Source organism: Cnephaeus nilssonii, assembly GCF_951640355.1.
Source record: "Cnephaeus nilssonii genome assembly, chromosome: 8".
In the NCBI taxonomy this organism is placed as follows: domain Eukaryota; kingdom Metazoa; phylum Chordata; class Mammalia; order Chiroptera; family Vespertilionidae; genus Cnephaeus; species Cnephaeus nilssonii.
In genome coordinates, this window is record NC_137079.1 from 8,978,408 (window position 1) to 8,995,034 (window position 16,627).

Sequence of the window (16,627 nt, forward strand, 5' to 3'; positions counted from 1 at the left end):
TGCAATAAAGTTTATGAAAACTTAAAAAGAATACTTTATTGGTTGAATCGTCCGTATCCCAGCCCACTCCTAAGTCTTTACGCGAGTTGCTCGGTGGGGATTCGAAGTCTCTACGTGTCCCCCGCAGCGTCCTTGGAATGGATTCTCCCATCCTCCAGGCAACGCGTCACAATAAACACCTGCGGTTCGCCCAGCGTGCGGCTCAGCGCGGCGAGGTCCCGGGTGGGGAGCGCGTGCTTCCTGGTGGCTCGCAGCCCTGGGCTCTCCAGCAGCTGAGACGGTCTGGTCTGGGTGGTCGGACTGAGTGCCCTTCTGAGAGGTGACTTGGTCCTCGCAGCCGCCAGGTGTTGGCCTTTAGATACCCACCTACTCTGAGCCTCCGTTTCCCTAATGGGAACTCTTTCCTCTCATCACGTTCGCCAGAAGTTTTTGGCCCCTCCTGCACCCCCCCACCCTCTCTTGCACCCCCCACCCCCGGCACCTTTCTCCATCCTTTCGGAGGGAACTTGGCACGTTCCGCTTGTGTTATACTTACGTTCAGCGGAGCTCTCTGGGGCAGCATCTATGCCTTTTAAAACCTGTTTTCTGAGCTTCTACTGAGGAGCCTTATCCAAAAGAGGGGTTTGCAATGAATTTGCTAAATAAATGAATAAAGGATTTTGCAAATGTTGCTCAAGAAGAGTTAAGTCGTGGAAAGACTCAATGCAGGGACTGTTTTCCCTCTGTTGCACCAGGTGCTGTGCAGACACTGGGAATCCTATATAATAAAACCCTAATATGCAAATCGACTGAACAGAGGAATGACCGGTTGCTATGATGCACACTGACCACCAGGGGGGCAGATGCTCAATGTAGGAGCTGCCCCCTGGTGGTCAGTGTGCTCCCACAGGGAGCACCACTCAGCCAGAAGCCGGGCTCAAAGCTGGCAAGCACAACAGTGGTGGCTGGAGCCACTGCAGGCAGGCTGTAAGGAGTGAGGGGTCCTGGACTGCAAGAGCCACGGACTGTGAGAGGGATGACCACCTGCCGGCTTAGGGGCCTAAGCCGGCAGGTGGACATCTCCCCCCAACCCCCAGGAGTCCTGGACTGTGAGAGGGCGCAGGCCTGGCTGAGGGAACCCCCCCTGAGTGCATGAATCTTGTGCACCAGGCCTCTAGTATTGTGATAAAAAACAAGCTCAGACCTTGGTTCCTGCCTTTGTAGAGCCAACAATTGTGTGTGTGTGTGTGTGTGTGTGTGTTAAGACAATTGTTAAAGGATCCGTACAGCTGGATGTAAAATGATAGCTCATTAGGTAACCATGATGAGGGCTTGGAAAGAGAAGCACGTGTGGCTATGATAGAGGGAATTACAGTGATGAATGAACTAAGCAGTACGAAGGTTCAGTGTTAATTGCGGGAATGAAAGGGTTTGGCACAGTGAAGTCCTAGTAACCTGCCTAAAGTGTGGATTTTTGTTTTGTTGTTCTTTATTTTGATCTTGGTTAGAAAATTGTTCTCTCCCCCCATGAAATTTGAAGAAACACAGGACCTAGAGGGTAATACCTGTATGTGTTGTGCATTCTGAAAAACTAAGTTCTAATTTTCAGTATGAGGGACAGTGCAGTACCCTTAAGTCATTTGACCTAAGCTGAAAACACCTGCCCTAGTTAATTATGCCTTTTAAACCTAACTTGCACTCAAAGGAAGGATGTGTTGTTTGCACAGTATTTATACCTCACTAGAAATTATTACAGTCATACTGTTATCATTTACAGAAGATGAATGGCAATGCAACAAGGCTATCAGACACACTTTGTAGTTTGTGGGTATTTCACCTGGAGAGGCAAAGGGAGGGGTCATGGGTGATCCTTTTGAATACCATCAGCTTTAGCCCCACAAAATAGGTTCTTTCCTCACATAGTTTGGGGCTACTGTTTTATATAGAACATTTACTTGCAGACTGAAGGTAATTGAGACTGAAATTTAGTAATCACCATTTTCCTGAATATTCTCTCCTGTATTTTTCATTGCAAGGGCAGGCTTGAGCTATCGTAGAAGCAGCCCAAAGGAACCTTTTGAAGTGACTGATCCAGGGAACGCCTCCAGGAGACGCCACAATGCCTGGAGAAGGAGGGAAATCGGATATGGAGAGGATTGGCCTCTTCAGTGAGATGGAATATATAACTGTTGGTGATAAATATGTGTCACAATATGATCGTAAGTATATTTGGCTTCCTTTACAGCCTGATTGTGGACGTTTTCTGTATGGAAATGTGGTTAAATGATATTTAAATTTATTTGTTTATCTAGAGAAACACGAACACATCCCTTTGTTATTCCACTTATTCATGCATTCATTGGTTGATTCTTGTATGTGCCCTGACCTGCCATCGAACCTGCAACCTTGGCGTATTGGGATGATGCCCTAACCAATTTAACTACCCTGGTAGGGCCCAAATGTTATTTTTAATGGTCCATATTTTAAAGTATTAGTTCTAAAGTTGAATAAATTTGAGAAATTGCAATAGAGTTAAGAGGATTTCATTTTTTTGCACTACCCTATCTTTAAGTATTCTCCTCGTAAGTAATTTTATTTCTTTCCAAGAGTTCATGGCAGTTTTCTCCCAGGATATGTTGTTTTTAGCTTTTTTCTCTTAAATGGGACACTCTACTATGCAACTAGTGTTTACATTTGTACTAGAAAAGGTCATCTACTATTCCTTCTTGAAAAATAAAATGCTAAATGAATAGCCCGGGGATTTTTTTAGAAGAGTTATAAATGAGAGCTAAAGTAAATAATCATTTAAAATGTCTGTTACATTTTTGGCTATTGAATGACCTCTGTGTGGCAATAAAAAAGAATACATTGATATGAAACATCTCCAAGGTATGTTATTAAATAAAATAGAAATTAAGGTGCAGAATAGTGTATATGGTATGCTGAACACTAAAAATAGAGAGGAAAATATATGAAAATATGTATTGGAACATGCCTAAACATTCTTTGGGAAACAAATTTAATATCATGATTGCCTGTGGGAGAGGAACTGAGTGGCTAAGTGTGGGGGAAGATTTATTGTACAAATATTTATACTGTTGCATTTGGAATGATGTGAATATATTACTTTTCAAAAATTTAAGGTAAAAAATCAGTGATACAAATTCACATTGAAATAACCAGCTGATTTAAGGATTGTTTGCACTTCAAAAAATACTTCACATCACGAAAGGACTTCTAAAATTAATCCAAATTATAAAAGAAGTTCCAAATATTTATAAAAAGTCTTTAAAAAAATTACAGGGTTACTGTTTATTTAATTTGTTCTAAGGATGGATATTTGAACTGTTTCTTGCTGTTTTTAAAAAATACATATTTTTATTGATTTCAGAGAGGAAGGGAGAGGGAGAGAGATAGAAACATCAATGATGAGAGAGAATCATTGACTGGCTGCCTTGAGGATCGAGCCCACAACCTGATGCTCTATCCACTGAGCCAAACCAGCTAGGGCAGAACTGTTTCTTGGTTTTGATTATTATGACTGAATTGCTATGAACATTCTTGTTTATATCTTTTAGTGCATAAAGGCACTCATGTGTCTTGAGTATTGCTTCAGTGTGAGTGAACACTCTCCACTTTAACCTACACACACACACACACACACACACACACCACACACATACACACTCACACACACCACTTATTGACATTTCACACACACTGTTGCTCAGTTATGTAGATGGGGAAGCGTTGGATTAGATAATCTCTAAGGTCTCTTCCAGCTCTGAAATTCACAGTCCATAATGTAACCCTCTTAGGTCTTATTGTCAACATAGCCTTTCACACAGAGCTTTCAGTGAGCATTGGAAACAAGTTTTAGGCCTCAAAACTTATTGGCCCATGTCACATTTTGAAACTTTTTTTTGTTATTTTTCATGTTCTTTAATTACTAGTGAGTTCAAAATTACCATTTTCCTAATTTATTTTTAAAGGGCCCTTTAATGAAGCTGCAAGCAAAAATAAACAGATGCTACCTGGGGGATCCAAAGAAATGTCAGATCTCCAGGCAGGTTACTTTGAGCCCCATTTTGTAAGGATTTTTGAAGGCGAAGGTTATGCAAATCTGAATCAAGTGAGGAGAAAGCGTATGATGGAAGAAGCAAAAAAAAATCTAGGCAAAGCTTTCCTCCCTAGTAACGGAGAAAAAAAATCGTAAGTGTTTGGGGGAAAACTCTTGAATACGTCTGCAACTTTCTCTCCTCTAGCCCAAGTTAAGTGTTTGTTTTTCCACAGGACTTACTTATATATGATTCACTTTTTAAAGTATGATCCTTTGGTTATTTTGTCTTAACTGGGGAAAGTTATATTGGAAGATTTAAGTTGGCAGGTATTTTTCACTAAATTAATTGTCTTTATCACATTAAATTTGGGATTATTTATGTCACTGTTCTCTATTAGTTTATTTAATAAAGGCCAACTAAATAATGAAAATAAAGTTGATAAAAAATCTGCAAGTAGTCAGGGGAAAAAATCACCTTGGGTCATCATATCTGTGCTCTGGCTGTTTTTTCTATTTTTAAAAAGCTTTTGCAAAGTATTAATAAAAAAGTAAAACTAGGAGAAGCCTTTTTTTTAAAAAATAAAGAAGTTAAATCATCAAAGATATGTTAAGAATCCTTACATGTAATATGGTTATTTTACCCTTTAAATAACTTTTTCCTATTTTTAAGTGTTCCCACCATGAACTTTGACCTCTTGTGGTAATAATTGGAAATTGCTGCCTTGATCCATTAGATTATAACTGCGATTTTCTACCTTTTTCATCTTATGGCAATCATAAACTAGTTACTAAAATTCTGCAAACATAAAAAATATTATATTTTTTGCCAGTTTGACAAAAATAAATAGGTATAATTTTTTGTGTTGTTAATTCTCACCTGAGGATATTTTTCCCATCGATTTTAGAGACAGATATAGGGAGGGGGAGGGAGAAACATGGATGTGAGAGAGACCCATGTATTGGTTGCCTCCGGCATGCCCCCCTCCCCCGCCTTGTCACCCACTGGGAATTGATCTGCAACCCAGGTATGTGCCCTTGACCAGGAATCGAACCCAGACCTTTCTGTGCCCAGGCTGACACTCTAACCACTGAGGGACACTGGCCAGGGCAAAATAGGTATAATATTGATTCATTCACACTGGACGGCTATTATTGTGTTGGCCATTGTCATTTTTTAAATTTGACAATCTAAGGGAAAAGAAGTGAGTGCCCCTGTCTAAGTAGTCAGGTTGTATATTTTAAAAATTCTTGTAGCACACACACCACTTGAAAATCGCTGGATTATAATATTCATTTGTCAGTCAAAAAATAACAACAGTTTTGTAGTTAGACTAATTTTTCTTTTCTTTTTTAATCTCCCAAGTATGAGGAAAAAAAAATCTGTAATTTAGTGGATACAGAAAATTTTCAAAAAGAGAGATTGGTAGTAGAAATAAGCCATTATACTGGTACTTACCACCAAATTATGGAACCACAGGCATTTAATAAATCTTAAATGTACCGATATTTATTGCTTGCATTAAAGCAAATTCTACTTAGATTATGTCTGTGGATAACTGACCTTTTATCTGCAATGTCATTGCTTTGTCTCCTTATATTTTATTTTATGACATATATTCATAAATATCAATTAATAAAAATGAGTATTTCCTCCTAATGGAACCTTTATTTGTAGGCCATAGATAATTAGTAACCAATATTGATGTCTTTCTAGTTTTTAAAAATTTTAATTCAAATGTATAACCAGTGTCAAGTTTTGATGATAATAAGGTTTCACTGGTCTTGGATGCCATTTACTGATTATTGAAATTTGTTTACTTCATTGATAACTTGGAAAGTAGAGACTATGACTGTTACTAACATTAATTATACTTCTTATTGTGAAAATTTTATTAAAGATAATATTTGTTAAAATAAAGTATTGGGTGGTAAATGGTTTAATGATTAAATATATATTGTGAGTCCAGAAAATTTAACATTAAAATTTTAAAAATTTGTTAATTTTTTCTATAATAATTAGTATGAGCCAAAAAGAAGAAAATTAGCAAAGTGTCATGAGATTCATTATGCCATCAGTAGCAGGAACAATACTTGTATGTTTTGAAAGTATAGTTTCCAGTGAGTGGATGGTCAGAAGTAATTGGCCATTTATTAGCTAACTAGAGGCCCGGTGCACGAAATTCGTGCACGGGGGTCCCTCAGCCCAACCTGCACCCTCTACAATCCAGGAGCTCTCAGCGGATATCCTACTGATGGCTTAGGCCCACTCCCCATGGTTCTCTGCTCTCTGCGGGGCCTGGAGGTTTCCCTGCAGCCATGGAGATGAAGCCCCCATGCCCTGCAGTGTGCTCTGTCTGTCGGGCCTAGGGGCTTCCCAGACACGGACACACTAAGGAAGCCCCCATGCCCTGTTGTCCAGGCTCTGTCTGCAGGGCCTGGGGGTGTTCCCACCGCCACTGCCCACTAAGGAAGCCCCCAAGCCCTGCTGTCTGGGCTCTGTCTGCCATGTCTGGGGACTTCCCTGCCACTGCCCCACTAAGGAAGCCGCCATGCCCGGCTTTGCAGGCCTGGCGGCTTCCCGGCTGCCGAGATCAGGAAGCCGCCATGCCCTGCTCTGCTGGCACTAGAGTCTTCCCGATTGCCCGCCGGCTCCGTGTGCGCAGGGCCCGGCGGCTTCCCACTGCCGCAGCACTAAGGAAGCCGCCATGCCCTGCTCTCAGTGCTCTGTTTGCTGGTGGGACAGGCCAGACATTCCAGCAGCGGGGCTGAGGGGACTGGGCGCCGCCATCTTGTTGGGGTATAAGGGCTGCCATTTTTGTTGCGGAGTGACGCCTAATTTAAATATTACTCTATTATTAGATAGGATTTGCCATAGAGTAACTAACCTCACCTAAACAGACAAAAAAGTCTATTTATTGTTATGGTTAATGAGATTAATAGAAAGTATTTTAACTTCCTAGAGGTTATGAATTTTGTTTATGTGAACATTTAAAATAAGCATAAACAATCAAAAACTCATCTCAAAATTTGTCTGAAAAATGGAGAAAATTGGATTAAAAACTATAATAAAAATGTTTTTTTTTTCTTACCAAAGTTAAGCAAGTCAATTCCATTGCATATATTTTGCTCATTTTTCAATCATTTTTATACATTGTGCTAAAATATATATAACACGCAATTGGCCATTTTAACCTGCTCTGTTATTGTTTTTTTGACTATAAGATGTGGAGTAGGAAGCTACTATGGAACAATAGGTGGTCCAGTCCCATTCTTCAGTGCACAGTCCAAACCCAGAGAAAAATATGAGGCACCTGGGAAGAATTTATACACAAGCCCAGGAAAGAAAGGAACCGGATATGGGTAAGATATATCTAATACTCTTATATCATTTGTTTTGAACTTAAAAAGGTAAAATGTAAAATTCCTGAACTTTGAAGTCACCATTACTCATTTTCTTTCCTTAGCTATGCAAATGTTACGATAGGTAAGCCGTTCACACACTCTGCTGATGTCTATGATGCAGCAAAACTAAATTATAAGGTAAAATAATCTACTTCAGCTTTTTTTCAACCTTTCTCATTTAGTTGACTTAAAGAATTCACTTGTAACCTAATGATGGTTTGTTTTGTTTTCCATGTTTGTATTACTTGGGCAATGGCGGGCAGACTGATGTTTATGAATTGTGATAGTTTTACATTTAATATTTTTTATTGTCTAAAGTTTTACGTATGTCTCCTTTTTCCCCGATTAACACCCCCCCACCACCACCACCACAGCCATTCCCACCCCGGGAAAGCCCCCACCGCCCCAGTGTCTGTGTCCATTGGTTATGCTAATATGCATGCATACAAGTCCTTTGGTTGCTCTCTAACTCCCCCCCCCCCCCCGCCCCACACCTCCCCTGCCATTTGTCTCTGGATCTATTCTTGTTCATGAAATTATGTTGATCATTATATCCCACATATGAGTGAGATCATGTGATATTTATCTTTCTCTGACTGGCTTATTTCGCTTAGTATAATGCTCTCCAGTCCCATCCATGCTGTTGCAAATGGTAAAAGTTCCTTCTTTTTTATAGCAGCATAGTATTCCATTGTGTAGATGTAGCACAGTTTTTTAATCCACTCATCTGCTGATGGGCACCTAGGCTGTTTCCAAATCTTAGCTATGGTGAATTGTGCTGCTATGAACATAGGGGTGCATATATCCTTTCTGATTGGTGTTTCTGGTTTCTTGGGATATACTCCTAGAAGTGGGATCACTGGGTCAAATGGGGGTTCCATTTTTACATTTCATTTTTTTAAATTTTTTTAATTTTTAAAATATATTTTATTGATTTTCCACAGAGAGGAAGGAGAGGGACAGAGAGCTAGAAACATCGATGAGAGAGAAACATCGACCAGCTGCCTCCTGCACACCCCCTACCGGGGATGTGCCCACAACCAAGGTACATGCCCTGACCGAATCGAACCTGGGACCTTTCAGTCCGCAGACCGACGCTCTATCCGTTGAGCCAAACCGGTTTCGGCTTTACATTTCATTTTTGATATTAGATTTCCACATCTTACTATAGATCCTTTCAGCTCTTCCCAGGGTGAGCTTTTTACCTGCTGCTGTAGTTGGTCACATCTCTCACCTCTCTCTAACTAGCTGTGGGGCTTCTGTTAACTCAGCCTGATCAAATACCTTCGATTTTGAGTGGAGGAGTCATATCCTAACCCTCAGCCATGTTTCCACCACAGCCAAGTAGTGGGAGTACTGCTCCATTAAGGGTGAGTGATGGAATGGAGGAGTGAGGGAGAGCATCGAGAAAGTGGAAGTAGAGAATGGATGCATGCCTACAGAAGAGAGGGTGAAAGGATGGGGAAAACGCCTCGCTTCATTAAAGAGCAGAGATAAACACTGAAACGTAACTGTTATATGCCTTTTGTACTCACTTTATACAACATTTGACATATAATGAAACATATTCACTTATGTGGAGCACGCCTACATATGAATGGAGGAACCCTTATACATTTTTGGAAAATATCAACATAACAATATCAACAAACTTAAAGAGAGCTGGTAGTAATAAAAAGTCAAATTTATTGGACATTAAGCAACAGAAATTAAATGGCAACCATTTATTTATTTTTTTAAACATATTTTATTGATTTTTCACAGAGAGGAAGGGAGAGAAAAAGAGAGTGAGAAACATCGATGAGAGAGAAACATCAATCAGCTGCCTCCTGCCTACTGGGGATGTGCCCGAAACCAAGGTACATGCCCTTGACCAGAATCGAACCTGGGACCCTTGAGTCTGCAGGCCGACACTCTATCCACTGAGCCAAACCAGTTAGGGCAATGGCAACCATTTAATTAGTGTTTTTGTTTTTTTTTAGGCGGGCAGTTTTTGATCATTTTGCTGTGGTGATTTCAAGTGGCATTGGGTAGGCTGAGATAGAAGGATGATGATCGTTTGGCAAATGCGTTGTCCAAACCCAAAAGTTTTCCATTAAATTGGGCAGAAGCCTTGGTCATTTGAAATGAAGCATCTCTGTTTCTATGTATGGACTATTCAGTTTATATAAAATTACATATAAACTGCTTTTCATCTGTAGGAATAGTAATAATACATAATATATGAATACATGTGGCTCAGTAATTAGTCTTCCATCCTAAACTTTATGGGTATAAGATACTTTTCTTTCCTCACAGTAGATGGAGCTCTTTTGTTCTTACTTTCATAACTTATTATTTATAAGTGAGAAATCTTGGATTTCCTAAAATTAATTCTGAAAATAATTTTTTAAATGTACCATTGCTTTTTCTTTTAGAATTTTAGAGATTACTCCACTGTTTCCTTTTATTTTTTTCTTTTTTTATATATATATTTTTTATTGATTTTTTACAGAGAGGAAGGGAGAGGGATAGAGAGCTAGAAACATCGACGAGAGAGAAACATCGATCAGCTGCCTCCTGCACACCCCTCACCGGGGATGTGCCTGCAACCAAGGTACATGCCCCTAACCAGAATCGAACCCGGGACCCTTCAGTCCGCAGGCCGACGCTCTATCCACTAAGCCAAACCGGTTTCGGCTCCACTGTTTTCTTGTTTGAATTGTTTCTGACAAGGTATCTGCTGTCATGTTTATTTTGTACTGTCTCTTTTCCCTCTGGTAACGTTTAAAATTTTCTTTATCACTCGTTGGAGCAATTTGATTGCAATGTGCCTTGGTGTAGTTTTCTCATGTTTCTTATGCTTGGGGTTTATTGAGCTTCTTGGATCTGTGAATTTATAGTTTTCATTAAATTTAGAATATTTTCAGCTATTAGTTATGCAGATATTTTTGCTGTTTCCCCTCTCCCCCTCCCCTCCCTACCTCTCCCCTCCCCTCCCCACCCCTCCCCTCCCCTCTCCTCTCTTTCCCTCCTTTTCCTCGCCCTCTCCCCACCCCCACCCCTCCCCTCTGTTTTGCTTGGGTACTAGGTAGCCAAAAATGTTGTAATATAAGCATGTTATAATGTAAAAAGTAAGTATTCCTCATTCTCAGAAGTAAAACTGACATTTATGAAGAGCCTACTATATGCCAGGTACTTTATACACAGAATCTCATTTAATCTTTACAGCAGCATGCCTGGGGGCGGTGGGGGGGGGGTAGGAGCGGGTATTATCCTCATTTAGGGTTGAAAATGTGGCACTGAAAGGCCCCAGAGTCCCCAAGAAATGCTGAAAAGTGGGAGGGAGTTAGAGTTTGAACTGGAGACCAATCTCTTGTTACTATATCATATCCCCCAGAGAGTTAATAGAGATTTGTTCAGATGACAAATAGGTCTCTATACTTCAAATAAATTGATATCCAAAATGAACAATCATAGTTTTTCTTGTTCATAAGTAAGCATATCTTTAGTATCATAAAAACAGAACATAACAAAGGAATGTTTAAAAAAAAATGTGAGCCTAGCAGTGTATATTTTAAAAATCTATGTGCTTCTATTAAAATGTATAATAAGATTCGACTCTGCGTTATTATCTGTCGGAGTAATTTATGATACATAATTTCTAACTTTTTAATTCACAGAAAGATAATGAAGAGCACCATCGTTTACTCAAAGGGGGACCTTTCAGGTTAAATCTTTACCCAAAAGAATATTTTGATACCAATCCTTATTTTTCTGAGAAATCTTTACCTCCAATTAAGAAAGCAGAGAAGAAAGAAGTACTCCCAAGCCCTTTTAAGCCCTCTTCTCCTGGTAAAAAGGTAAGTTAAGAGTTTTAGAATGAAAAAATATTAAGCATTTATTATTATTATTATTATTTAATATTAAGCATTTTAAAGAAATAGTGCCTCTTGCTGTCAAATTGTTTTATTGCCCATGTAAACAATAAATTATTGTTTACATGGTATTCACGCCAAGAATCATGAAACCAGTTTTTATAAAATTATGAAAAGTCATGAAGTATGGCCAGTATATGGGAATAAGGAAGCTCTTATAATGATTATTAATCAGTTCAAATATAGTTGAGTTTACAGTTGATTTTTCTAAGTGCCTATCTAGATCTTAGGTATAGTTTTTCTCAAAATCATAAAAAGCCAGACCATCTTTTAGTTTTTGAAATGACTGAGATGAATTTTCTCACCTTGCTGAAGTTTACAAGCTTGAATAAAAATGGGAATGCTTCTTTTAATTTATAAACCTTGGTGTATACATTTTCCTCCTTCCGTGAATTGCCTGTTTACTTTTCCTGCAGATTTTCTAGTAGGATATTTGTAAGATCTTTTTGTATCCTAAGGATATTGTTCTGTTTTCACCTGTGTTGAAAAATATATATATATTTTAGTTTGTTGAATGTTTTCCTTTGATTATGGTATTTTGTGCTATTCAGAAATTTAGTAATTTGATGTAGTCAAACTTAAGCATTTGCACCTATACTAATAAAAGAGTAAGATGCAAACTGACCATACCTTCATGACACCCACCAGCCAATCAGGAGTGAGTATGCAAATCAACCCAACAAAGATGGTGGGTTAATTTGCATACACAGGCACAGAGCGGCCGGGGGCGGGGCAGGACAGGACACTTGCGATGATGCAGGCGTTCTGCACCGCCCCAGCTGCTCTGGGCCTCTGGGCAGTGTGGGAAGGCAGAAAGGCGGCTCTGGGCCAGAGCAAAAAGGCGGCTCCGGCCGGAGCAAAGGTGGTGCTGGCAGCCAGGGTAAAGAAGGCCCATTCTTGCACGAATCTTCATGCATCAGGCCTCTAGTTTTAATATAAGAGAACTTTTAGGATGACAGTGTCTTAACCACATGAAATTGCTGGTATCTGAATGAAACAAAATAGACAACTTTCTTTAAATGTAAAACCAACTCCATAGACAATACAAAATATGTATAAACTTCAACATTGAATATTTTTAAGAAGGCTTTTATAAAACCACATAAAACGGTCTCATTTTGATTTGTAGGCTGGCGGAATGAAGGCAGGAACATTCGACCCTTACCCTTCACATTCTGCCGACCCGTATTCGGCTAAATCTGAAAAACCCAGCAAAATTGCTAAGGTTTTCCACCCGCCAGGAGGACCGAAAAGCAGACCAATCGAAAGTATAATGACTTTGAATGTCAAAAGGTAGTAATATGTTACATTTACTTCATCAACCAGGAAAAATGGTTTTCAACTTTTAGATTTCTTCAAAACCCTATCTTTTATTTGTACACACTTTTAAAAATGACAAATTTGGGTGATTTTAGAAATCTCAGCTCTTTCCACATACCTTCCCTCCCTTGCAGAAGTTCTTTCCCATATGAAATTCTCAATTGAAAAAGCTTAATTTATGTACCAAACTATTCTGTCCATAATTTTTAAAGCAAATCTGTAGCATCTTCTTATGAGTCACTGAAAACTACTTAGGTATTTATCGTCCAGTTAGCTGCACATGTTAACATTGTTCTCAGAGAGAGTTTTTGACCCTTGTTATAGGGCGCCAGGCTCTCAGAAGAATTCTAATGACACTTAAGGTTTCTGTTCTTAACTTTGAAATAATCTTATGAAAACTGGAAATACTCCTCTTCCTGAAAAAAATGCTATTGACATCACTTTATAAAACTTTGAGGAAAATCATGTTATTTTTTAAAATTTTTACGGAGAGGAAGGGAGAGGGATAGAGAGTTAGAAACATCGATGAAAGAGAAACATTGATCAGCTGCCTCCAGCACACCTCCTACTGAGGATGTACCCGCAACCAAGGTACATACCCTTGACCGGAATCGAACCTGGGACCCTTCAGTCTGCAGACCGATGCTCTATCCACTGAGCCAAACCGGTTAGGGCAGAAAAACATGTTATTAAAGTATCTTAAAACTTAAATTTTATCCCGGTTTTGAGCACTCTGAAAATTGAGTTCTCAGGAGCTCAGAACATACATTAGAAATGGACAGTCCATCATTTTTTGTGTGTGAAATATCATAAAGAAGTGAAATAATTCATTTCTATCTGTTCATTGAAAAATGTTTTAATGCCAATGAAACAAATTTACATATTTCTGACTTCAATGTAATCCTGCGGTGGATTAAAGGATACCAAATTCATATTCTTTTATAAAAGACACGAGTAAGTACACCCTATCAATTGTAGACAGTGATTGCGATACTGACATTATTATGTCACAAAAGTAGAATTGCCCTTTCACGTTTATGTAATTTAACTATCTACGGGAGTAATATTCTGGGGGCAGTTTTCTCTGAGTCCTTTTCTATCCAGAGAACAGACCTGAGAGAGTTCTATGTGTGCCCTAGCGAATATGTTTGGACAGAAAAGAGCAACTGATTGCTGCTTTGAAAAATCAGAAGTTTATCTTCTGTTTATAATTTTGAGTTTATTGAAATCTCTTTCTTTTTACCTTATCCCAAATATTACCTTAAATCAAGTTTAAGCTCCTTTTACCCTCATTTTAAAACTAGTAAATCTCTAGATCATAGTATTTAAAATCGGTCCCATAAATCAATCTTTCCTTCCTAAATTTTAAAAATATTTTTAGTTTATTTAAAGTGAAGCTTTTTAATTTGGTGAGGAAATGTGGTTTTAGATTGTTAATTTTTTAAGTTGTAAAACATTTTTTTATAAGAATCTACAGATATATTACCTGTACCTATACAATTAAATGGACATTTACTTTCTAATTTTAGGGCATTGAATATGAAGAACTACAAGACTGCTTCAATACCATCCTTTTAGGCTCTGGAAGACAAGTAGCTTTCATTATCAAGTGCAAATTATTTGAAAAAATATAAGATGTTGTAGGATAGATAACTCAAACATTTAAAAGATATTTAATCCTACCACTCTAATACTCTTGTCTTAGTACTATTAATGAATAAATATCTTTTGCTGATAATTAGATTGCTGGTATGTGTCTTTCCCCCCCTTCCCCTGCCCCCAATTTATTTTTTATTGGTTTCAGAGAGGAAGGGAGAGGGAGAGAGAGATAGAAACATCCATGGTGAGAGAGAATCATTGAGCAGCTGCCTCCTGTAGGCCCCACACTCAGGATGGAGCCTACAGCTGGGGCATGTGCCCTGACTTGGAATTGAACTGTGGCTTCCTGGTTCATAGGTTGACACTCAACCACTGAGCCAATGCCAGCTGGGCTGGTATGTGCTTTTGAGAATATAATGTTTAGAACTTTTGTACAGTTTTGAAGTGTAGTGTATCAACTGAGAGTTCGTACTCCTAATGTGAAAAAGGGTTGTGGGGGAGGGGAATGTGGAGGCTGAGGAGGGGTAGAAAGGACACAGTAAATTCTTAACTTGGAGGTGAAAACTGGATTGGTAGCTATCAAGTGTCAGCCTATTAAAGCGTTCCTATCCAGGACAAATATGGCTCCACTCATAGTGCATAGATTCACTTACGCTTTATACGGTAAGGGAGATGTCTCAGTTTATGGGGCACCTGCCTTCCATTCATGACCCAGTGCAGCCCCCGGTGAGCTGGGGGAAGGGAGGACAGGGAACACACTTTCACTTCATTATTTTATAAAGAATGACAAACTGACAAGGTGGATGAAGGTGGTCCTTGGTGTCCTCTCTGCCCCTCCCCTGGTTAGCGGTCCAAGCTGCCTCCCCTGGGGCCCCTCCCACCCCCAGGCCTTGCCCTCTGGTTTCCAAGTTCTCTCTTCTGCACTCACTTTTCAGACTATCTGTTGTTAAAAAAACACATTACGATAATTCACCAGGCGGTCTATCATTAGTCCTCATTGATTTTAGGGGTGGTGGTGGTGGTTGTAATATAAAAGAGAAATTTACAATATCTATTAATGTAATGCATTGGGGAAGTTATTTTTTTTCCTAATGATCTTTATCCCTTCTTTTTATTTTTTAATTTTTAAAATTTATCTTTATTGTTGAAAGTATTGTAGATGTCCCCCCTTTCCCTCCTTGACCCTCTTGACCCCACACCACCCCCCCTCAGGCCTTCACCACACTGTTGTCTGTGTCCATGGGTTATGCATAGATGCATATTTCCCTCTGAGATTTATCAGTCTGTTCCATGCTTCTGTGTCTCTGGATCTATTTTGTTCATCAGTTTATTTTTTTTTAAAATATATTTTTATTGATTTCAGAGAGGAAGGGAGAAGGAGAAAGAGATAGAAACATCAATGATGAGAGAGAATCATTGATTGACTACCTCCTGCATGTCCCCCCCCCCCCCCCCACTGGGGATTCAGCCTGCAACCTGGGGAATGTGCCCTGACCAGGAATTGAACCCTAACCTCCTGGTTCATGGGTCGATGCTCAACCACTGAGCCACACCAGCCAGGCAGGAAATTATTTTTGGTTCACGGTGCTTTCTTAGGCTTGTCCTTCTGCCATCCTAGGTTTCTCAGAACTGGAAGTCAGAATGTACAGAGGCTGCAGTACTCTTCATTTGGACCCATTTTTATCCCAGTGGGGGAAACTATGTCAATCCAGGTATAAATCTGGCTTCTAAAGGGATTGCAGATGGTACAGAGAACTTTTCCTGTTGTCAAATGTACATATTTGTATTGTCTTGCCTCATAACTGTTTACTTTTTTTTCTAAAAGAATATTTAAAATTCTTATTTCCTATCCAAAGTATAATGCAGAATGAACATCTTAAAGACAAAGGTATAATGTAATTCAAAGGGGAATATGTGTGTCTTCAGAACGGGAGTGGTTTTAACAGGTGCATAAACTGCATAAAATTCGTATAGTTGAACATTGATAAATCTTACCCAACAAGTCTTACATGTATGTTCTTTTGAGGTAGAGGCTTATAATTTCAGATTTTAGTAAGATCTAAATAATTGCTCATTTTGCCTCTGCCTTTATTAGCTGTAGCTTTCATTAATGTGCCTCTCATAGCAATGCATACTTCGTGTAACATTCACAGATGGGAATCTGCTTCTAATGCCTGACCGAAGGGTGTAAGAAGGAGTAGGAGAGCAGGCAGAGTTTATCTAGAGTTTACATATATGTGTTGTGTCAATTTACAGAAAAAGGGATGCAGAAACCAGTAAATGCAATAGTGAAGCATGTAGAAAAATTAAGATTTTTAAGATGATGGAAGAACACACATACATACACATT

The 16,627-nt window shown here is 39.1% G+C and overlaps 1 protein-coding gene across 1 annotated transcript; it reads left to right on the forward strand.

The window, feature by feature from the left end:
- Nucleotides 1-197: 197 nt before the first annotated feature.
- CFAP96 (cilia and flagella associated protein 96) lies at nt 198-14,256 on the forward strand (the record flags this gene model as incomplete). The annotated part of the gene is made up of 8 exons (XM_079779327.1): nt 198-319; nt 2,016-2,198; nt 3,972-4,191; nt 7,262-7,399; nt 7,504-7,579; nt 11,104-11,283; nt 12,488-12,651; nt 14,208-14,256. Exons 2-8 carry the CDS (start codon nt 2,099-2,101, stop codon nt 14,254-14,256), a joined length of 927 nt encoding a protein of 308 aa, XP_079635453.1. The 5' UTR covers nt 198-319; nt 2,016-2,098.
- Between the last annotated feature and the right edge of the window lie 2,371 nt (nt 14,257-16,627).